This window comes from Notothenia rossii, assembly GCF_949606895.1.
Source record: "Notothenia rossii genome assembly, chromosome: 4".
NCBI classification, from domain to species: domain Eukaryota; kingdom Metazoa; phylum Chordata; class Actinopteri; order Perciformes; family Nototheniidae; genus Notothenia; species Notothenia rossii.
The window spans coordinates 37,210,329-37,234,496 of record NC_136902.1 but is presented as its reverse complement, the minus strand read 5'-3'; the positions used below and the strand labels follow the sequence as shown (position 1 = coordinate 37,234,496).

The following is a 24,168-nucleotide window of genomic DNA, read 5'->3' as shown; positions in this document are numbered from 1 at the left end:
AAAGTTAGTGTTTGCTCCTGTGGTCTGACCTTTTATGGATCAACTGACACCAAGTACAAGGAGGCGTAACATGTAAAAGCATGTAGAGTCACATACGACACGCTATTATAAATAATTTATTATCATATTATGGTTACAATTATAAAAGGATATCAATTTGCTCTTAATCGAAGCCTCCCAAAAATATAAAACTGGGCTGTATAGTGTCAGGAGTCTCCACCTGATGGCAGCACCGAGCACAAACTTCCCAACAAATTTTAATAAAAATTCTGCTAGAAATGACTAGATCTTTCACAGTGCCCACACCATATGAAAAAGCTCATATTATCCAAAGCAGCATGAATACAAAATAATGAATACATTAAAAAAAGAAATGTTCACATTATTGCAACTTGTTGCACAACAGAATAATTCCAAAATTAAATGTATATTCAATTCTAAAATAATTCTGCTAAGATAAGTTTTTTTTATTGTGATCTACAACTATCTTATAGATTTTCAATTAATATCCGATAAAGAAAAAATAACCAAATAGCTTTTTTTCTTTTTTTATGAGAATATTTTGAGCATTAAAAATGGAGTTTGAGAGACATTTTCCGAGTTTATACATACCTTTTCTGATGACGCTGAAAATATTCTTATGTTGGGATGTCATCCATCTGAGTGTATCCACCTTCACTATTATAACTCTTGACAGTACACATAAAAAAAAAGAAGATATTTATGAAATGTTGCTGCTCAAAAGGAACTGATTATGAGGGTAGTAGCTTGATTGAATGATGATAAAGGTTCTGACTGATATACTGGCCCCGAAACATTAGACAGAACTACACTATCAAATTTATAAACCCAAAAAGTTGATATTGTCACTAGAATACAATTATTTCCACACCAATAAGAAAAACACAAGACAATAATTCTTCATACATCAACCATAAAATGGATTTATTTCACCAGAGGTCCAAACATATTTCCGTGTTGCCCCAGGATGCATAGAAGATGTCAGTGTCATAGGAATTCAACTTTTACAAACCAGTGTTTACAATCTAAATTTTCTTCAGCTCGACCATTGGTTTGAACATAAAGCCAGGCGCAACAGATCTTTATGTTACACCGTATCAAAATGCCACCGTCTAACTGGGACAGTCTGTGAAGGAATTAAAAAGGAATAAAGAGGGGGGCGGGGGGCAGTTTAAAAAAATAATCTTAATTTGATCAGAGGGACGGTTGTGGTTCTGCAGGTGAATGAGTGTAAGGCTACTGGTATAGGTCAAAGAAAATCTCTCTTCAGTGTTTTCTCACTATTACACTTCTCTCATGTGGAGGGAAGTGGAAACTTGTACAAAACCACATTACTGTAATAAAACTAATACTCCTTATGTGGTTAGGGTGGGGTGAGGCCCCAGCTCCTAATAGTAAACTGAGCTGAAGGGTCAAATTCAGATTAATAGGGGAGGGGAAACGGGGAGCAGGGCAAAGGAAAAAGAAGTTTAGTGAACATCTGTGCAGGAAGCTGTGTTTGGGTTAAACCATCTACCACTGTCAGTAAACACCCCCCCATCAGAACATCCTACAGCATCTGTAGGCATATCTTACAGCTCTTAATTTATCTGTTCCAAAGTGGAAGGTTTAAAGTGCCCCCGTCACCGCAGAAGGGGGGGAGGAGGTTGAGAGTAGGGGTTTCACTTTAGAAAAACAAAAATTCAGAAATGAGAAGTCCATACATAAGTCCATGTTTCCCCCTCCCTCAGAAGCAGGTAACTCAGCCACACCCCCCGGGGAGGGAGTGTGGAGGGTGGATGCTCTTACTCTCCCCCTCAGGTTAGCCTCTGCACGATGACGGCGTTCAGGAGGTTGGCCTGCTCCAGCGTCAGGCTCTCATCCGACAGCTCCTTGTTGGGGAAGGTGGTCATCAGGACGAATTCGCTGGCTGCCATGAGGGGCCGGGCCCCCACCAGAAACTGCCGCAGATCCGACACCCTGAAGGAGCAACAACACGGGCGGTTACTGATGTTGCGGTGAGTAAGGGATAATGTGCAGCAAGACATTCACTACTGCAGAATTCGTTATATTGACCAGAGTTATGCAGAATGATATGACTGCACATAGTCCCTTAACCAGAGCGTCCTTGGCAACGGTCTGCTATCAACAATTAGCAGGTCACTGAATGTCAAAATTCACAATTAGTTAACCGAGTCGTTTGATAACAAAACAGCTTTTTTTGGGGCATGGGGTTAACTGAATGAGAAAATGTCATACTCAATCTAAAAGAGGGAAGCACAGATTCACCGTCTGTTCATCGGTAATTGACGATATTCACCTTGTTGACTTCCAGGTAAACACGATCAATCACAATGCTTATCCATGGGGTCACATCAATCATGCCCGTCTAAATGTCTGTCGGTTATTTGAAAAGAACACTCTGCTACAGCATAAGAAATCACGTGTGGTTTGTTTACAATTTAACGTTAAAGAAAACTGTCAGCAACCGAGGACCACCAACAAGAATGCTGTCTTAATTGTTGATGTGTGCGTGCCATCTTTCCGAAGAGAAGAGCTCATGAGGGTGTGATGTCGTCACCTGTGGGTGTGGTTGAACCTCTGCACCAGCCGGCCTCCGTCATGCAGTCTGATCTGGATATTGGTGACGGGCTGGGAGGAGTCCAGGCTGACGGTGGCGCTGGCCTGAGCCTCGTTAGCCAACTGGTCCTGCTGCGAGGAGGTGGGGGAGTTAACCAGCTCTGGGGTGGCACTGTGGGAGGAGGAGGGGGAGGGGAAAGTTAGCCAAGGCATTTTTATACAAATATTTGCATCTTAATATTTGATAGAATTAGCTTCCTAAAAAACGGGAATTAGTCAGCATTTTGCCATCATACATACATACATCTTGGCGGGGCGCTGCGCCCTGCCTGAAATTCAAGGTGTTTTTTTTATTATTTAAAAAAAAAAGTAATTTATCTACGGTCACTTTTCACATGTGCTCTTTTATTAAATAAACTAAACGCCTATGTTATTATTTATCCAATGTGCATGTTCCGGTGTCCACTGCTTAGCGTATTCACATTCTCCCTCCGCTCTGTTACTGAAGGCTCCGCTCCCCCCCCCCCACACACACACAAATGCACACACTCACAATCAGAGACAAGAGCGGAGGAAAGGAGGAGAACAACAAAGTGTAAAAAAGTCAAACAAATCTGCATTATTGCCCGAGCTCTGCTGTCTGCCCGTTTGTGTCCCCCCCAAGTTTCAAATTCGTTTATTATTATTTTTTAACCGCAAGCCGTTATCGTCACGGGAGAAGGACACACAGCCTGCCCAGGTGGACGCGCGCGAAGAATAGTCGAATGAGTTGGCTGAATAAAAAGACAGGAGATATGAGTTGGTTTATTCAGTAAATTAGCTCAGGATAATTGGATGTTCTGTCTACACCTGTTGATGTGAGGCTAATGAAGGATTTGCTAGCTTGAAGCTAATGGCATTTAGCGGCAGAGACTCAACAAATTGCCTCTTAAAATGTATCGTCAGCAATGTATGACAAGCAGACTGCTTGTTTAATGTTAGACTCACACCAATAGCTCAATATGATCATAACACGATTGCTTTCATATCAGAGATCAGATGAGGTGGAGCTGCCTCCAGCAATAGAGGATGAGGCAGAGAGAAGCAGCAGCAGCACAGGGTTGCAGCAGGTATGTTATATGCTGTAGTCAGGTGATTTAAATGTATCAATGAAAGGAAGAAGTGTAGGCTACATGATAAGAAGGGAATACAGTCTGAATTAAAGTAATTAGTACAGTGTAACACTGTACTTGATAATGTACAAATACGTTGTTACTGTACGCTATCAATAACAATAATCCACAGCTTCTCTCTCTGCTCCAGCGGATAAAAAAATGTTGGGGGGGTACCCGAGCAGCACCCTGCAAAGGCAGTAAACCTGGGAAAACACTGTATCACAAATAAAAAAAATAATAATAAATGTATCAAAATAATTTAAATAAGAAATAAATACAATTCGGTTAGATGTAATTAGGAGGGTCTTAGGGCTGCACGATTTTGGGGGGAAATTTAATTGCGATTTTTCTGACAAATATTGCGATTGCGATTTGCGATATTTGTTTTTAAGCGACCCAACGTAAGGTTATTGTAAAATGCGGCCATATCTCCGGCTAGGAAGGTCGTATCAACATGCTCCCGTCCTTAGCACCCCCACAGCCCGAGCTACGAGTGAAAGAACTAAACTTACATAAAACTTCCGTTGGGTTGCTTTAAAGTCAAGCTTCAGTTTAAGATTCACCCTGTAATAGATGTAGAACATGTGATGGAGCATTACTAACCTGACTCAGATGCTTTGTTTCACCAAACCATCTAGGGAAGCTCCATTGGAAGCCATTTGGAAAGGGCAGGCACTTTCAAAAATACTTGGCAGGTGATTGGATCAATCTGTCTATCACCTTCTATCATGGGCCACTTCTGATTGGTTAACAATGGCTGTTGCATGTGGGGCACAGCACTTCTGATTGGTGTGGATGACTGACACACAATAAAAATGTTTTTAAAAAATGTAAAAAAATAAATAAAAAAGTGTTTAAAAAATCGCAGGCTTTGCGATTTGATAATCGCATCATTTCAAATCGCAATTTCGATTTAAAATCGATTAATCGTGCAGCCCGAGTCTTGAGTTTGCTTTTAAAAGTATGAACAGCTCTGCTGCCCTCAGGCCCTTAGCATCATAAACTCCCCACGCTTTTTAAAGCCCACCAAGTGTAACATTATTAAATTCTGAACTGGATACTGAATACATGTTTTCTTACTTGTAGCTACTTTATCCAACAGCACGAACAGTGTTAGCTACATATAGAAAACCCCCTTTTCAGTAAAGACAAGTTAAAAAAACAAACATTTGCAGCAAATCCCATTATTAGTTTGAAGATGCATGACATGATGCGGCAGCAGACCATCACAAAATATCCAAGACATTGCCTACACTACAAATGTGATAACTGAATAGCAACTATGTCGAATTTACAATCGTAGATTTCCTTATTTGGGTTATTTAAGTGCTGTTAAAATCCACTAACTTTACTTTAAGAGAAGGGACAACTTTATTTTAATGTGCTTAAACAGTGCCGCATGACTAGTTGGAAAGCAGTCATTTCACTGGAATGAGCCCAGACATAAGGACAGATATAAAGATGATTCATATTTACGCAGAGCAGGTAAAACTAGTTTTCCAGACTTGATTTAGATGCTGCTTTTTGTTTAGAAAACAATACTGAAAGCATGTTCAACTAATAAACAAGACAGCTCATCAGTCTCACGTTCCCAGCTTCTGTCCTTCGCCACCAAAGGCCTTGAAGGCCACCTTGGGTTTGGAGAAGTCCTCGTCTCTGTGGTCCTCCATGTCCAGGTTGACCTGGCCCCCCCGGGACCGCTGCCTCAGCTCCAGGGGAATCTCCCTGCAGAGGGACAACCGGTCAACATACAGCCATATACATATTCACATAGGAGCATTAGAGTCAAGTGTGTGTGCTGACAATGTTTCTATTAGTGACTGTTCTCACCCTCTTCTGATGGCCTCGAGGAAGTTGGCATTTCCAGGATCGCTGTAGTTTCTGAGATCACCGTTATCCAGACTGAAGCCTGTCTTCCACAGCTTCAGCACCACGTGTACCTAACAACAGACAGAGAATGGGACAGATCAAACATCAGTATAGATGTTATTCCCCTACAACTAGTCTTAGCAAAAACTGAACAATTTGACCTTCTCTGATGACTTTATTTAGTTTAGTCTTTTGTGTGTACTGTACGTGTGCAGTACTTAAATGAAACAGCAACAGCTTTGTATGTCCTGTACATGTGGAACCACAGCATGCCAACTACATATTTTATAAGTTAACGGCTTAATGTAGCCTACAACCTTAAAATTATGCTGCATATCGAGGCATTAATGGATTTACTTTCCCTCAATATGACCACATTCAATTAGCATGTACTGAAATGTGCTCAGGGCTGAACAATAAAAAGCCTATAGTCATATGACTGGACATTTTATAGAACATTATGAAGCTAGTGGACCATCACATGTTTCTATACAATCTGACATATTCTTTGTGTAGCAACACACGCCTATTGGATAGTGGGTAGAGGCCAAGTTAGGCTCATCACTTTGACGCCTTCAAGTTAGAGTCCGTACTGAAGTTATAGTTTAACGATGTTAATAAAAACAAACAATAACTAAAACAGGAGCAAGCGGTCAATCCTCATAACTCCCTTTGTCTTTCCAAATCAGCCCGGAATCAAACAGCTGGACTAAGAATCCAACCCCTGAAACCAAACCCATCTGACAATTGGTGGAAGTGACCTTTTACAACCATGTTCTGTGTAAAAAACTAATGATAATTATAGAAATGTGTAATTATACAAAATAATCATCTTAGCTCCTACACTTTGTTTATGTTAGATAGATAGATGGAATGGGAGGGATGAAACCCCTCGTTAATGGTCTCACATGTAGAGCACACAGCACACAGTGACATTTGGCCTCTGCATTTAACCCATCCTAGTACCAGGAGCAGTGGGCAGCTGTTGTACAGCGCCCGGGGAGCAATGGGAGTGGGGGGGAGGGGGGTGTCTGGTGCCTTGCTCAAGGGCACCACGGCAGGGCCCTGGAGGTGAACTGGGACCTCTCCAAGTAGCAGTCCACTACTGCCTGAGCCACTAACAATCACAGTGCAGAACATGTGCAGAACATCTGATACAAAAGTAATCACAGCAACTAAATGAAGTTTGTGTAAAAATAACAATTTGAATACATTTTGTGCAGATTTATTATAGACATTAAATACACTTTTCTTGTTGAATTATGTTTTTTTATGCTTGGCCATTCTTCTATTAGCTCTTAGGTTGTTCTTTTTGACTGTTTAGTCAGAGAAGGGTGATGGCATAAGCCCTTGTGCTGTGCCTTGAATAGTGCCAAAAATGGCAGACACAAAGCAAGACGTTAAGACAAACTCACATCTTGCTGGCTTCTAGGGCCGCGCCTCTCTCCGGACACGTAGGCTGACTCCTCCTCAGGAGCTGCACCCAACCTGTAGCCCCCACCGATAAAGGCCTAAGAGCAGAGGAGGAGATAAACACTGATTAATAAAGCACAAGAAGAATTACAAACAAGAAGAGGATGGAACTGCTGACCCATCTGTTTGAGCGATTAAAACAAATATGTTTTATACAGATGTAGAGGGGGAAAAGGACAATGGCGTTGTTCTCAAGAGTTCCCCCGTACCTTGGCTTTGCTGGTCTCTCCTGGCCCTCTCCCAGGCCGGTCCAGTGGCACAGCCCCATGTTCTCTGGCCCCCTTGAATAAATCCTCCACCACTTCATTGGAGCTCTTCTTCTTGGGAGGCCCTACGATCTGCTGCCCACTGCGCTCCGACCCCCCAGCAAAAAACCTGGCAAGGTGAGAAAAAAGGAGTCAGGAATTAGAAAGTTCTATGAATATCCCCCTCTGTGAGGGTCTCAAAGTCTCAGGTAAGATATTTATTTTGAGAGATGATAGATGGTGAGTTTAATGTCTAGGAAATATCAGAGAGGCCAACTCAGTGGACATTTTTAAACGACAGCTTAAAAAAACATATTTTTTCATTAGCTTTGTATGGTGACACCCCACTTTAAAAATATATTATTTTATTCTTTATTATATATTGTTTTACTTATTTTATATGTTTTTAATATGATTTATTTTATCATTTTATTAGCGACATTCCTTTTTAAGTTGCTCTTTTAATAATTTCACCTTTATTATTTCTTATTCATCATTTTAGTTTATATTGTTATCTTATTTGGGTTTTTATTTTATTTATTTAAATGTTTTTTACATTTTATCGTATGTATTGGTTTTGTCTTCCTGTATTTTACTGAGGGAGATCACTATGATTTCATTGTGTTTAATTTTGTATTACCATACCTTGTCTCTTAAACTGTTAAACTGTTATATCATGTTGTTATGCTGCATATGTACTTCAAGGCTTTATTGTCTGGCCTGATGAAAAACTGTGATGTGTGCCTTGTTACAGCACTTTTAGCTCCATGAAAAGTGCTGTACAAATATAACTTATTGTATAAGTGAATACAATTGAAATGGCTCACAATCTCACTGTGGAAAGCAGCATTGTATTCAAGTCTTCCTTGCTCTTGTTTTTGCATTCCAACAGCTTACAATTAGCTCAGGCTCTATGATTACTTATGTCATTCTAGTGCATGAATTGCAATCACTTTGAAGAGTTACTATGTAACAGATGTGCTCTGGATTGTATTTTTCCAGCTATAATTTAAAGGATTATTATTAACTCTTTTGCCCTGGTTCTCAAAGGAGCACCTGGAGATGTTGCTTGGTGCTCAATTAATGTTTAATGGTCTCCTTTTCACTGCAGGAGAAACCTACGCTAATGTTCTCTGTTCGTCTTTATTTTGTTGCCTTTATATATGCTTTATTTAAATTATCTGTAAATGTATTACTTAAAAATTGTAATTAATGAATGGAAAGTATGTGCTTTGAATATGACTTATTAAAAACAATTACAACAGAACCCCTGACTTTTTTAACGAAAAATCTTCTAATTGAATAGGTGATTGCAAGGGTGAAAAAGAGTGTTTTGCAAAAGTGATTTTTTTACAAAAATATTATTTCGATCTATTAAAAAGGTAGTTCCATAAATGAAAGGTTGAACAAGAAGTTATTTTGTCTTTAATAATGAGTTTTCCTAGCACAATAGGTAAATAAATAACAGAATAAGAACATTTTACAGGCTCTTTCTTCAGAGCCTTGGGACTGGAAAAATGTGATTTTATGGTCTTCACAGAAGCAGGGACATCTGGAACCTCAGTCAATTAACTTGTTTTTCTTCCAGGAATGTTATTGTTTGGACGGAAACAAAATCTGATTATTTATAGCTTGAAACACTGAGTGTTCATTTGACCCCTCACCTAAAAACTGCTGTATGATCAGGGGTGCACATAACTTTTTTGCCCTGGTTCTCAAAGGAGCACCTGGAGATGTTGCTTGGTGCTCATCCTTAAAATGAAATGAACCGTAACTTTTGAGGGGGTCTTGATTTCATTTGCCAGACACACGGCACTGGACACACATGCAGAGGTGAACACAGAACACACATGCACAGGTGAACACAGAACACACATGCAGAGCGAACACAAGACAACATTAGCACGACCAGTAATCCTACAAGCTGTCTTCACTACCCACCTGACTGTTCTCCTCACTGTCTTCCTCTCTATCAGACATGGTAGCTGATGATGTAGGCCTACTACTTTCTCTCTGGTTGAGTCTGCGATTAGCTGCTTGCATCCACAAGCTGGTTTTGGGTCGAAAGTCTCTGTTGTCATCTTAGACAAGTGGATGTAATCAAATAAGTATGTGAACATAACCAATAATCTACCATAGCCAATAACAAATGAATGTAACTTACTTTATTTGTGTTGTTCATTCATATCTTATTTTACCTTAACATTTATTTAAGCATTTTTTTTATCTCTCCAGTTTTAAAGGATATTTTTGGTTACTGTCCTATAGTATACATTGGAATGGTTTTAAACCCGTTTATCCCAATAATTATAAAGGAGTGCCTTGGAAATATGTGTTTACATAAATTGTGACCAAACCGTTTGAACTTAGACTAACTAAGTTAACTATCTAAACACTCCGAGTCCTTTACCTCACTGAGCTGTAGTTATCAGCCTCTCAGTCTGACTGGCGAGGACTCTCCCTCCACATTATTGTAGAAACATCTTTTTCTTATATCCGTTAGAGCAGCTTGCACCAGATTCTAATAACAACAGCGCCGGTACCGGTGCACCCTCCCTCTCTCCCACTTTGGCTGTGAGCTGCGGGCGCCAGATAAGCCAACATCCCCCATTTTCATCACTTACAGCACCCATCGTACAGGGCAAATGAACCGTGTAACCGGGGTGAAAAGGGTGTTACCTTTACTTAATTATGAATATTGTTACATCAAGGCCGAAAATTAGGATGAGCACCAACGGTCAAAAATGTTTTTTCCCTCCCAGAGCTGCCAGCGCAGCGCCTCCCCAGGTGAACATCTATAACGCGGCCGGCCCTGAGTTCATATCATAGGTTCATATGCAACTCGCAAATATCTTTTTCTCTCTCTCTCCCTCAATGTTGGTAAGCAAAAGTGCCTTTTTTCAAATGACCCGGTGCTCTTTTTTTGGCGGAGGTGCGCATGCACGGAACTATACATTGGGGCTATGGAGACACAATGTTGAAACCGTAAGAACCGTTATTGGTCAGCGTGTATTGCTAATATTTTGTAAAACAATCTTTTGATTATGGTATAGATCAGTGGTTCTCAACTGGTCAGGCCTCGGGACCCACTTTTTCCTTAATCAATAGATCGCGACCTGACATTTTTAACCACTCAAATCTATTCAACAAAAAATGCTGTTGTAATATCTACGCTTTTCAGCATACATTATTAACTAAAGTGAAGTACAGTGCATCCCTTATATTCCTTCACAGAACAAAAGAATGCTTTTAAAAGGTTTAATGAGATGATGGAATGAAAGCTGAACTGTATAACATAAAAAGGCACACATGAAAACCCAACCCCAGAAGGGGGGTCTGGGGGGATTGTCCCCCAGGAGATTTTTAGAAATACTAACATATAAACTACGCATTCTGGTACACTCTGAGAAGAAAATAAATAAATGTATTACTACCCGAAATATTAATAATATTTTATGCCATTGTTTCTTTTTCACTTTGTTCTGACAGCTGAACTTGCTGCTCCACACAGAGAGAAGAGTTTGTGTGAATTACTTTAAATTGTGGGTAAGGGTAGATAGCTCCCATTGTTCTGTGACCTGTCAATCATCAAACCGGGGATCATATTTCATTATGCGTTCATTTGTATCTGAAGTTGTACATGGATGTATAAAGAATAGTTCTACCGCAAAGTTATTCTCCGTGGGGACTTCCGGCAACAATCTTGATTCTGATTGGCCAGAAAACTCGAAAAAACCTCAGCAAAGATGTTTTATTGAGAAGAGGATCACGACATGACAGAAGTTTTCAGAACCGTTTATGTTCCCCGGTACTTCCAGTCCAACGCCTACTGCATGCACAGCGTTAGAATATCGGGCCTTCAAAATAAAAGTGTGACTTTTTTGCCAAAAAGAAAAAAACATTTTTCAATTTATTTTTCTTCACTCACACATCTGCGACCCACTTTTGGGTCACGACCCACCAGTTGAGAACCACTGGTATAGATTGATAAGGAATAAATCAATAAAAAGATTGAAAAATGTCTAAGTAACCTTCTCCTTTTCTGTATTAGCAAACCAACTCTACTTTAACCGTCTGCTCACTGCGACACCACTCTAGCACATTGAATAAACTAAACACAGCACTAACTGCACAGAAAGGTGTCATGTACGAAACAAGGCCAACCTTACCACAATCTCACATTACAAAGCGAACAGGAAATGGGGATATTTACTGTGGAGAGCGTAATTAACTGAGAGAATAAGAAAGATAAAGTTGACAAGTCAAATATACAAACAATTGGGGCTGCACAAAAAGAGGCTATATATTTTCTACAGGGAAATTATATTTAACCATTATTCTGATGCCAGGATATTGGGGTTGCAAACACTTCCTGGACTACAAATCATATTCTACAGACTTAAACGAATATCGTTTGTATGTACGTTAAGCAGTGATTCGACTCCAGTGAATGGAGGCGTGTGGCGCAGTGGACTAGTGCACTGGTGTTCAGATCAGGGGAGCACAGGTTCAAACCCCACTGCAGTCAGCATGTTGTTGTGTCCCTGGGCGAGACACTTGCCAAAATTGCTCCTGTGGGAATTGCCCACAGTATTGAGTATGTAAATCGCTTTGGATAAAAGCGTTTAACAAGTAACATGTAATGTAATTCGCAATTTCAATATCAGGCAAAACAGTTGGAATTAGTATTTTTTACTCAAATCGAGCAGCCCCACCAGCAATCATGAACCCAGCTTGAGCAAAGTCCTGGAATGCTCAGGCTCTTATCTTACAAACCTAATACAACATACATCAACACTAAATACCCAGACAACACTTTTTAAGTACAGTTACCAAGACTTCTGAAATACAGTATATTCTTCAAAGGAAAAACACAAGCACATTTTTGGATTTGAGCCAGCTGTCCAGGTAACACACCATGTGTAGTGTGAACACTTTTCTAAGTATTGTGGACTGAGAATTGTTCAAATTGACAGGGCTAACACATTTAACCACGATGAACAACACTGACTGTTTTTTCAAGAATTCTGTCAGCAGTTTATTGAGCCCTAAGATAAGTACTCTGCATTAACCCTGCGAGTGGTGTCACGATAAACACTGTTATCTGAAATACGATATATCAATAGGATGCAAGGTAGAAATAATCCACCACCTTCTAAATCATTTTAGTTTCTGTTCGCTTTGCTTTGTCTAAATCACACTTGCCAAAAACAAGAGACAAAACGCACAATAAAGATCCTTTGACTGATAACATTATTATTATTATTATTCAAACTCTCTACAGATACCTTTATAGTTGTTGTTTTGCGATAATAATATATTGAAAATCTGATTAAAGCCTGAAACATAGTACATTTTGTATTAGGGCTGCACGATATTGAAAAAAACTGACAGTGCGATATTCTTTCCCCCTGCGATATATATTGCGTTTTTTTTAACTATATTTAACCGGATGAAGGATTGTAGTCACGGACGTCTGGATCTTAACTGGTTGACTCATCATACCTTAAGTCATGATCTAACATGTCATGATGGTTGCTTACCCTCAAATAAGGGGGTTCATCTGTGAATGAAGAAGAGTGGTGTCTAGAAGGGATCCAAGAGATTAAACGTATTACATTAAACTATAGGAAGCTTCATTATCACATTAGGGAATTAACATATGTGACTAAATAGGTAATTTAACTTTTTATTCCACAATTAAAACCTTTTTTGTGCAAATAGCAGCAAAGTAGTGGACATCTTTTAAACAACGTTATAAAAATAAAATTAAGAACAGCTAAACACCAGCTGCTTTATGCCGTTTTGAATCTTTCTCATATGGTGTAACAAAAAGGCATCTGAAATAGTTGTTTGCTGTGCATGCAGACTCAGAGCCTGCATGTCACTCCACTCAAGTACCCCTGACATGAGAGCTGCACACGTTTTCCTTTTGTAGCAAGCAGCAAAATAATTGTAACATGACTTGTTTGAGTTAATTTATCTACTTAATATCGATCATCATTTTTTTTTAAATCACACGTCCCTGCGATGTGAATATCGCGCATGCGCATATCGCGGTTAACTTATCGCCATTACACGGTATATCGTTCAGCCCTATTTTGTATTAGAATTTACTTTAGTTAACACATTTATTTCTCTTAACCTCTTAAGTACGAGGGTCCCCCCAGTGGACCCCCCCCCCCCCCCCCACCGTTTTTTTACGAGAATATGTCTCAGGCAGTAGCGTGGCGTGGGGAAAAAATTAGGGGAAGCCAATAATACGTCCTTTCTTTTGGGGTGGGGGGGGGTGTGGTGGTCAATGTAATAACGTAACCAGATGAGTGATTACAGCGCCCGGTATCATTTTACACACATTTGTATCATACAGATGCAGGACTTACACACGCCTGTTATCTGACCGACAGGTCCGCACGCACTCTCCAGCCGAAACTCTAATAAGCATTCATTCACAAACTAAATCAGGAGACCTTCAACGTTTTACGTCCGGTTCGCTCCTTTGTTCCTCGCTGTAAACGGCTCCAGTTTGGGCATTGGCCTGTCATCAGATTGTATTTGTTGTTGCTGCTGCAGCGGAAGTTTAGTCCAATTATTTTTTATTAAATACTCCATATCTCCACCCTCCATAATTGCACTTGCTTCAGTTGCTTGCTACTTTCTAACGGCGGTGTAAGTGGTGCAGTGACGCTATCTATCTTCTATCGATTAGATTTATCATTCGAAAATTATAAAAGTAGGGTAGACATGTGGATATTATCCGACTGAACAAAACGTGCATTTACCTAACAGGTTCGTTTTCCACTGACCTTTTTTCGAGCTATTTTCCAAAATCCTATGGAGAAATCCCATTGCTTTTTTGTCGAGGGAAACCGAGCGCAGCTTACTTCCGCTTTTTGGGACGCGTCACTGCACCACTAAATTGATGCGATTTGATTGGATTGTGAGGCAAGGGAAGCCAGCCGCCTCTGGCTTCCCTTGGCATGGCCATGACCAATCACAGGTTGGCAGGGACATGACGTGAGCCTCATCTGATTGGTCAATCCCTCCATTTTTTTTCACCAAGGGAAGCAAATTTCGGCTGGCCTTCTCTCGCAACAGAGAGTGCAATCTACTGTTTCACCATAACATCTAGAGGGGCGCTGTTTCAATATTTGTAAAATACTCAATGAGAATGGGGGAGAGACGGGCCGGCAGCAACACACAACAATGAATTTCCGAAACTAAACGAAGTGTTTTTATTTATTTATTAAAATTATAACTACAATCCGAAAAAACAGGGGAAGCCTGGCTTCCCTTGGCCTCCAGGAGAAAACGCCACTGGTCTCAGGGCTTCTTAACATTTAAGAAACTATTAATGTTCCATACCCTTTTAACGATAAGAAACTCAGCTAACTAACAATATGAACCATTTTTAGCTAAAAGAAACACAAGAGTAATACCAAGCCTTTGAATTAGCATGGAGCGAAAAAATGCTAACTAATGCTAACGGACTTTTCAAACTTTTCAAAAGTTGTGTTCACCGGAATAAAAACGCCGCTCAAGGTTAATCCAATGTCTTTGTGTCAAGTAGAATTTTTTACTGATAATCCACCATCATATTTATGGCAATATACTGGGTATAAAGTGTTGCCGTCCAGGCTTGTACCTTTAGATGTGCTTTGTTTGCTTCTCTATTATATAGTTCTATGGTAATGTTTACGTGGATTTGGGAACTGCCCCTCGATTCTATTGGATATTTTGGTTAAGAAAAAGGTGTAAATCACCCAAATCGACCAATAGGTTCCAGAGATATGGTCCTGCGTAAAGTATGAAGAATGCCAGCCAGCTTAAGCACTTTACGCAGCAGACTTTACTTATTGTTTACTACGTAAGGAAGCAGGAATTGCAGGACCCAGAGCGCACGGAGCACAGGGCGGACAGCAGATAACGGAATTGCAGTTTTATTTCTTATAGATTATCAGAACATTTCAAAGGGGATACAGCCACATTGGATATTAACCTATGGATTAACTACATCATCGTTGTTATCGTTTTAATGGTGTTTCCCACACAATGTTAATACTTGGGCGGGCCGCCCAGGTATATTAAGGCCCGCCCAAGTATATTTCTGACCTTTTTTAATTTTTTTTATCCGTCCGCGAGCGACACCATCTGCGAGTGATTAACTAATGGACAATGAGCCCTCGCTCTACGTCTCCTGTGCCTGTTCGCTCTGCGGTTGATTAACTAGGGGACAATAATCCCCCCCTGTTCGCTCTGCGATCGATTAACTAGTGTATGATCCCTCGCTCGACACCTCCTGTTCGTGCTGCCATCGCGTGGAGGGAAACGAGAAACGGAGAAGACAACGTTAATTTAGAAGACGCGGACACTAAGGTAAAGTAACTATTTTCTCCTTATTGTGTTGCTGTTTTCTGACTTTGGTAGGAGATTCAAATTATTTGAAGTTAGTGGCAACTAAGAGTGTATTTAACGTAATCAGGCCAACTTTGCTGCGTGCAAGTTACGTGTGCTAAATTAAATATAAAAAAGATTATAATTCGTTTTCTCTTCGGGCTATGCCAGTTAGAAGGACACAGATTAACTTTAGCTAAGGTTAGACTGTTAATTTCCCCTGCATTACTCCTCAGATATGAGTATTCAAAAATATTTTAAGAGAATACGGCGTGAGGATGAGGAGGAGAGACGAGGAGAGGAGGAGAGACCACAGGTAACTTAGCCAATGTTAGCATTTTGCTTGCAATGGCAATAATAAATGCATAAGTCTCAATAATGATATATGTCGGTTCATTTGACCTGAAATTATACAATTGCAGTCAACAGTGAGTTGCAATGCAGAGACCAAACTAGATTCAAGCTTGTTTTCAATTCTAGCCGGTGGTCAGTGAAGATGCTGGCACAACTAGTCAGAGTATTGAGGGAGAGGCAGCAGGTCCCAGTGTGGTAGAAGCAGCAGCAGGTCTCAGTGTAGAAGCAGGTGCAGGTCCCAGTGTGATACAAGCAGCAGCAGGTCCCAGTGTGGTACAAGCAGGTGCAGGTGAACAAGCAGCACAGTTCCAAGCATCACAGACACATACACAGACATAGTATAATAGCAAGGAGAACTCCACCATTTAAATGCAGTAATAACAATACATTATTTTCAGATTCCAAGCATCGCCACTCAGGATGGAACCCTGATTGGCTTAAAATGCCACAGTTCAAAAATTGGCTCTACCTCACCCAGCATGGTATGAATGGCATTTGCAAGTTCATATTTGTAATAAAACTTATTTTTTGTAAGAATTAACACGTTTTTCTTTTTAAAAAGGAATGTTTTGCCGAATCTGCAGGCAACACAAGCCTCCAATAAAGAAAGGCCCCTTAAAACGGGCTTTCATAGAAGTTGGGATTCTTGTTTTCCGCAAGGATTATATCGAGCGCCACATCTCCTCAGAGCCTCATCAATATAGTGTAAAGCATCAGGTCTCACTTGCATCAGGTATATCATTTTATATCATTTATGTAAAGCTAATTTCTGCAACCTATCAACCATGTTTAGCTCATATAATGAATTATGTCTTTGCCCTTGGTCTAGGCTACTCAGTGATGCAGGCTTTTGAGCCCACAGTTATTATGGAGCATGAGGCCGTCATAGGTGGATTCAAATGCCTTTACTGGCTAGTAAAGAACGAGATTGCTCACCACACCAACTACCCTAAGCTCTTAAGTTTAGCTCAGCTTTTGGGTTGTGATTACTTTGAAAAGCTGAAGGTAAACCTAGTACAAAATTATGCTTGTGAAACTAAGAACTTTGACCAGCTAAATGTTAAATGATGTCTTTTTCTCAGGTGGATCAAAGAAACAATTATCAATCACACAGAATAGTGGATGAAATGCTGGAGATCCTTGCAGAGATAGTAGAGTCGCCTATTTTGGAAGAGATAAGGTCATCTCAAGCAATCAGCCTAGAGGTTGATGAAACCACAGATGTATCTGTAAACCGCCAGCTGGATTTACATGTTAGGTGGGGTATTTTTTAAAGGAATGATGTGCATTTAAATAAAGGCCTAGTTAAACTTAATATTTATTAATATGTGTGAAAACCTATACATTTTTATTTTAGACACCTGGATAAAGAGGGTTATGTTTTCAACCACTTCCTTGACCTGGTAACTCTGGAAGATGGGAAAGCTGACAGCGTTGTTGCTGCCATCAAGAGTGTACTACAGAAGAAGGATCTCCCGGTAGACAGGCTCTATGGACTCGGGACAGACGGTGCAGCAGTGATGACGGGTATGGAGTTTATTGTTAAATCTAATGGATTGTGTGAAATGTGTATTGTCAGCTGTTATTAAAGGAAACAAAATGACACCCTCAACACTGCATTTAATTCTTAAACTTAGGCCGTCTGAATGGAGTGGCAAAGCAGCTCACAGACAGTTTTCCAAAGCTGGTTTCTGTAGCGTGTGCTGCTCACAGACTAGCACTGGCATGCAAAGATGCCTCAAATGCTGTCAGGTATATGGCAAACTTCAGGAACCACCTGCAGGAACTGCACCTATTCTTCCGAAATAGTGCAAATAGGTCAGCCACACTGAGTGCTGCCGCTACCACTCTTGGTCTGAACGACTTGAAAGTCAAGGTGTGTTTTCACCTATTTTCATAATACTATTGTGGTGTCATATTATTTACATATATTTTACTTACCAGTGTTTCTACTTGTTGTTAGGAGGTGAAAGATACAAGGTGGCTATCGCAGCACCTAGCCGTTCAAAACCTCCAGAGGAACCTTCCAGCTGTGCTGGCTGCTCTGGCGGAAGAAGCGAGCACAAGGAAGTGCCCAGTGGCCAAAGGTCTATACACCTTCTGTGCCACATACCGCTTTGTGGCTGCCCTCTACCTTCAGGCAGATGTGCTGCCCCACATTGCAATGCTGTCCAAGGTGTTTCAGAGAGCTGATGTGAACTTTCTCCACATAAAGGAGCAGGTAGATTACAAAGAAATGCATTTGATGCTCCCAGTTATTTGCATTATCGATCCTATTATATTGTTGTCTTTTTCCACATTCCCACAGGCAGGCGAGACCCCACTCCCCGGAACGTTCCTTGCTCGCCTACACCAAGACTTGGACAACCCAGGTGGACTTGGGGCGTTTAGCATTGCCGGAGAGGAGGAGAGGATCAGGAGGGGACACGGAATTCTGGAGCGCCCCCGGGAAGATATGTGGGCCAGATTTGTCAGAGATGTAAATACATCCCTTCTTACTTTTACATTCCAATATTTATTTTCCTTGAACTGAAAAATGTATAATATCATTCCAGGTCCTCAAACCTTACATCTGCAGCCTGGAGAGCAACATTGAGAGCAGGTTCCAGCATATTGAAGTGCTGGGGGCCTTCAGTGTCCTGGGTCCAAAGGCAGTTACCTCAAATGATGTAACCAACATTTCAATGTTGCAGACCCTTGCCAACAAATTCATCCCAGGGCAGGATGCCACAGTTATCCAAGAGTTGACCTCCTACAAGCAGCATGTTCTTGAAGGAACATTTAAGGTTGGTAAATACCTAAATTAATATGAACTTGACGGTTAGAATTGCTTGTTTTGACATCTGTAAATGTTTCAATTATACTGTATACTCATTTGCCCTGCCTTGGCTAATCTCTGAAGGACAAGACACAAGCTGAGATCATGCAGCTCCTGGCCAGTGAGAAGGACGAATGGGCAGAAATATACCCAAACCTCAGCCTTCTCTCTTCAGCGGGGTTGGTCATCCCTGTCTCCAGTGTAAACTGCGAGAGGGATTTTTCTACGATGAACAGGGTAAGTGTCATTCCCTGTTGCATATCATTCTGTATAGTTCATTTAAAACAAACTGTCTGTTTTACAGGTGAAAACTGACATGAGAAACCGACTGAAAGGGGAGCACCTGGCTGCATGTATGCGGATAGCAGTCAGTGGACCAGCACCAGAGGCATTCCCATACACACAGGCGTTGGAGCTGTTCTTCAACAAACCCAGACGGATTAAGTGCTCTGACAAACAGTGCCATCTTTGTACAAAATGAATATTGCCATACAGTAATGTAAAGTTAATGAATAAACATGTTGTTAAAACTTGTTGTTTGTCACATGTGTTGCACGTCACAAAGCCCGCCCCGCGGTCCGCTCGCACCGTGCTCCGCTCGCAGCCCCCCCCCCCCTGGCACCTTCCCCCCCAAGTATATTTCAGATCTGTGGGAAACACTGAATGCCATTGAAGACCAGTTTAGACCAGACAAAGGTAAGCCATGTTAGCATTGTGGGCTACCTAGCGCCACTTCTTTTGATTTACGTTTTTGTTGATAACGTTGCAAGTGTGTATCTTTCAGTGTTGAGGTGGGCACCGTTAGATTATGTGTCTTTACAATCATAAACGATGTGTTGGATGTGCAGCTGGGATAAGTAATAAGGGAGCTAGGAGTGATTTCCGGTGCATAATAGGTTAGCATTTTTCGCTCGGGGCTAATCCAGAGGCTCACTGTTAGCATTGTGGGGCCTAAGAGGATAACAGAGTACCTGTATGTTTTTTTTATTTTTTTATTTTTTACAACAGTTGTATTTGGATGGAATGAATACCTATAGTGATAATTCAAAGCAATACAATTATTTTTACAGTGAAAAAGTTCAAATGGAACCGATGGTTCCCAAATTATCCAGAGGTGAGTCCACCTGGACTTTATTTTTCTAAACCTCTCTAAAAAGATCAAATTTCACTTGTTTTGCATCAATCTTGATACAGGGTACTTATTATATGTTATAGTTTGGATTGCTAAAGCTTTTAGTTTATTAACCCATCATTCAAGGGTGGTTTTCACTATAAGTAATGGGTTTTTTTTAGGCGGACATTATAATTTACATGTTTTTACTATGCTCCATCTGAATTTACTTTAAAATAAAAACATCTAGATTGATTCTGACACTTCTACATCCAACTCACAGATGTAACCTTGCTTTGAGAGAAAAGATTATTAATTTACCCCTTTTAGAATTGAAGATATAGTCTTTGATGTGTTAGTGGCATTTTGGAGCCTGAAACCTGAAAAACAGGCTCAGTGCTTAAGAGGTTAAGTTAAGCTTGCTAGTAGTTGGTGTAATGTAAAAAAAGGGCATTAGCAAACAATCGTTCTTTTTAAACAATCAGTTCACTGCAGTGCCCTGACAGCAGATTCTGTCGATGCAGCAGAAAAGCACAGATGACCGGCTCACAGAGAATGACGGGAGACCAGAAATAGATTGGTGCATTCTGGAAACACCCTGCTATGTTTGACTTTCTGCCAGCCAAACACAGAGCAAGCTGCTGAGACAGACAGACATGTATACAGCCGTGAACAATTGTCACAACCAATGAAGATAAAGAGAAATAACGCTAACGGCTATTATAAAGGGCAAATACTTTTTACTTAAATGTGTCTTTGAGTCTACTTTAGTCCCTCTGAATGCCTTGATCCATTTTCTATAATTTATCCAACTCTAATCTGTACGTTTCTTCAGAAAAAGGTCATTGCATTTCAAATTAAAGGTGACCTATCATGCAAAATGCACTTTTGTACGTCTTTTATACATGAATATGTGTCCGCCCCCGGTGTTCCAGGGAACTCACCAAGTGTCAGAAAACACAACCCTCTCTATTTTCCTCCATACCCAAATCTCTTAAAAAGGGGCTGCAATGGATCTGATACAGACTGATCCAGATTTGAACACTTCTATGACGTCACAGAAGTGGCGCTACAGCTATTGGGCCAACGCCACCAATCAGGAGGAGACAGCCACGGACATTGTCGTTCGAAAGCGCTGGAGACGCTGTAGTACATATGCCAGGCCTGTAGATGATGCTGTTCTCACAGAATCAGCCCATGCAAAGACAGTGTTAAATTGAGCGAAATGAGGAATGGCTAAAATGCATGATCTGTTTGGTATTTTGACAAACAAAAAGTATAAATATGCCTTATATAGGTAGGGTCCTACACTATATTATTCAAATATAGCATGATAGGTCCACTTTAATAAATAAATAAAATTGCAATTACTTTGCATCCTTGTGTAAAGTATGCTGTAAATACTATCCTATGTTTACATTCTATTGGTAGTAGGTTGGTCTATTAAAAAGTGTATACTAAGTTATGATGTATATATATATGGTCTATCTCAGAGATACTTTGTAGATAATCATCTCTCATTGTTGATTTGTATTTATTTACTGTTTGCATATATTTTCTTCTCTCTACTGTTAATGTTTATTTTCTATTTAAATTCAGGTGCAATGACTTGTTTACATGCTGCTGTGGCAAAATAATTTCCTAAATGGGGATCAATATATTAAATCTAACCTAAAGCAGTCAAATATCTACCGTAAGGTGCCAAGTTCAATCATTGAAGAAAAATACACCATTATGATTATTCTAAAAGTGAGTGATACATTGCTAAAGATAGACCAAACTGGAAATCCCACTTACCTTTGTCCTTCCTCCTCATCACTCTCCTCCTCTGCGTCATGCATCATATCTCTGAAGGAGGTAACTCTGGGCTGAGCGCTGATGATAAATACAGTTTTAGAGTAATGGTCAATAATGGACATTGCATTGAAGCTTATGAGTGTGCCAATACATTTTCTTGGAATGTGATGTGTCAATAAGTCACCTTGGCCCCGCAGACCGAGACACCGATGAGCCTATCTCAGGCTGAGGAAGCGTCACTATGTCTTCATCAGCTCCATCCTCAAAGAAACTGGCGAGTGCGAGCTGGGAAGAAGAAAAATGTAGGTCAAAAGAAACGTATTTTATATTTTTTGTACAATTTGTCATCAGGGTCCTTTTACTATTTTACACGTCATATTTTTCAGAGAGGGGTCCCTCAGTTGCTCTTCTTGAAGCATTTCCCCTAATGGGCTTTGTTTGGGGATTTTTCCTTATTCGAAATGGAAGTCATAAAACAGAGGGTGCTGTATAATTTACAGATTATAGAGCTCCTTGAATAAAATTACCATGAATGACTTGTTTTACTGATAACCATTAAGAGAACATTTCAGTCAATAGCTAGATAACTTAATTCCTTCTTAATTGCTGTGTCATAACGTGTGAAATCCCTATTCACACAAGACAATCAAAGTTAATATGTATTTTGTCTAGTTCTCTCATGTGTAAAATGCTATATTCCACAGTTGAAGCGCTACTCGATTGAGAACACTGGATCATAATAGTAATTCAGTTTCGTTTTCTATATGTAAAGTTATTTGACGATGAATTGAGTGTGTTTACAGCCGTCCTCCTACCCACAAACATGACTTTCAACGGGACAGCTGACACAGCAGCGTCAGAAGCTAACTTATCTTTACCAGGTTGACTGACATAAATCTAACGTCACATCGGTTCATGCTAACGCTAGCTAGCATGGCTCAATGGACAAACGTCAGAGTAGCTTTAGCCCACACGTAATGGCAACATGACACTTCAGGAATGGACAATTAAGTAAACATGACTGTGTTTGCTTACTAATTGTACATTGGTTTTATTGTTTGGTGACAGAAAGCGGCCAGTCTATTGTCAAAGGGTGACTTGCACAAATTACCGGTAACACAGGCTAACGTTAGCCGGGAAGCTATTCCCCTTACACCTATCCTGTCAGCTCTGTTTTCTGTTTACTTCCCGCCTTACAGTTCCCCACTGTTTAACTGGGAAAAAATGAAACACTTACCTGCAAATTCCATCCTGCTGACTCCAGGAAAAACCGGGCTCTCTCCTCATCCACATCAGTAACAGCGACGAACTCCCTCACAGACTCCTCTTGGCTCGCCATTTTTGATTTGCTCCTTCAGCGACTCGTCCGCCTCTACCCGGGAAACAAGCGACAGCCGATGGTTCCTATCTGTTCCAAACCAAGCAGGACTGTTCAGAGATGGGACTGCCCAAATGTATTCAAAAGCGATTATCAACATAGAGAATGCTTTTTTCTTGTGGATTCAAAATGTCAGTAGGAAAATCATAATTTATGCTGGTCACTAAAAGGAAATAGCCTAATAGGTCATTGCCAGGGGTTACCACGACATAGCAAGTCCATGGATAGAGTAATCTTATTTAAATATCTTGGTTGTTGATTGATGAAAATGTACAGGAGGAATCATATTAGAAATATTGACATCAAATGTGCTTTATTTAATACGGTGCTTGTTGGTTTTGAAAGGTAAGCTGTCGAAAACACATTATTACACACATACAGGCCTTCAATGAGAGCCATTTTGGATTATGATTACTTTGTGTATTAAGCAGCAGTTAAAAGTAGGAAAGAAACTGGACAGAAGAATACAATGCAGAACAATGAGATTACTGTGGGTTCCATTACTCATACAACTATTTGTTAAGCCAGAAGCAAAGTAAGAACGTCAAGCAAAAAATACAATTATGTCCTACTACATATTGCAGTATGGAAGCCATCATATTTTTATGGCTATTCTGACCCACAATACTTTATCGAGCAAGAGGGAAAAGGTAAAGATGCAATGTTGTGATGCAGTGGGCAGGGCCGTCCCTGTCCAACTTGAGGCCCCACGCAAAGTCATATTCGGGGGGTGGGGGTGCTAGTGGAGCCTCGCCACAATTGCGCAGCATTTGCGCTCAGTTGAGGCCTCCTCCGCAAGGTAAGGCCCAAAGCAGTCTGCGTAATCGGCCTGTACGGAGGGACGGCCCTGAGAGGTGGTGCCCTCTGAACCTTGTAGTGCAGTAAAAGTAATTGCATAGTGCATAAAAACAATTGATATTTATTTAAAAATCATACATTTCAGAATCAGAATTAGAGAATAATGAGTTAGGATATCAAAAACAATTACATCATTT

General features: G+C 40.4%; 2 protein-coding genes across 2 annotated transcripts; one reads left to right on the top strand and one right to left on the bottom strand.

Annotated features, from left to right (window-relative positions):
• Positions 1-917: 917 nt before the first annotated feature.
• Positions 918-23,193, bottom strand: nsfl1c (NSFL1 (p97) cofactor (p47)). The gene is made up of 9 exons (XM_079674067.1): positions 23,033-23,193; positions 21,980-22,080; positions 21,796-21,873; positions 7,286-7,451; positions 7,019-7,114; positions 5,565-5,674; positions 5,322-5,459; positions 2,582-2,752; positions 918-1,980 (listed from the first exon to the last, which is right to left on the bottom strand). Exons 1-9 carry the CDS (start codon positions 23,132-23,134, stop codon positions 1,818-1,820), a joined length of 1,125 nt encoding a protein of 374 aa, XP_079530193.1. The 5' UTR covers positions 23,135-23,193; the 3' UTR covers positions 918-1,817.
• Positions 16,458-19,949, top strand: LOC307035083 (zinc finger protein 862-like). Its single transcript, XM_079674064.1, has 10 exons — positions 16,458-16,551; positions 16,632-16,802; positions 16,899-17,074; positions 17,152-17,327; positions 17,427-17,596; positions 17,707-17,945; positions 18,033-18,548; positions 18,625-18,855; positions 18,972-19,124; positions 19,192-19,949. Exons 1-10 carry the CDS (start codon positions 16,512-16,514, stop codon positions 19,366-19,368), a joined length of 2,049 nt encoding a protein of 682 aa, XP_079530190.1. The 5' UTR covers positions 16,458-16,511; the 3' UTR covers positions 19,369-19,949.
• Positions 23,194-24,168: the final 975 nt, after the last annotated feature.

Bases quoted from the DNA above. Each gene is read 5' to 3' on its own strand.
- LOC307035083 (XM_079674064.1), top strand. From the start codon at position 16,512: ATGCCACAGTTCAAAAATTGGCTCTACCTCACCCAGCATG. The intron at 17,075-17,151 runs GTAAACCTAGTA...TCTTTTTCTCAG, and splicing joins ATTACTTTGAAAAGCTGAAG to GTGGATCAAAGAAACAATTA. The intron at 18,856-18,971 runs GTTGGTAAATAC...TAATCTCTGAAG, and splicing joins TTCTTGAAGGAACATTTAAG to GACAAGACACAAGCTGAGAT.
- nsfl1c (XM_079674067.1), bottom strand. From the start codon at position 23,134: ATGGCGAGCCAAGAGGAGTCTGTGAGGGAGTTCGTCGCTGTTACTGAT. The intron at 22,081-23,032 runs GTAAGTGTTTCA...TCTTCTTCCCAG, and splicing joins CAGCAGGATGGAATTTGCAG to CTCGCACTCGCCAGTTTCTT. The intron at 2,753-5,321 runs GTGAGACTGATG...CTCCTCCCACAG, and splicing joins GAAGGACAGAAGCTGGGAAC to TGCCACCCCAGAGCTGGTTA.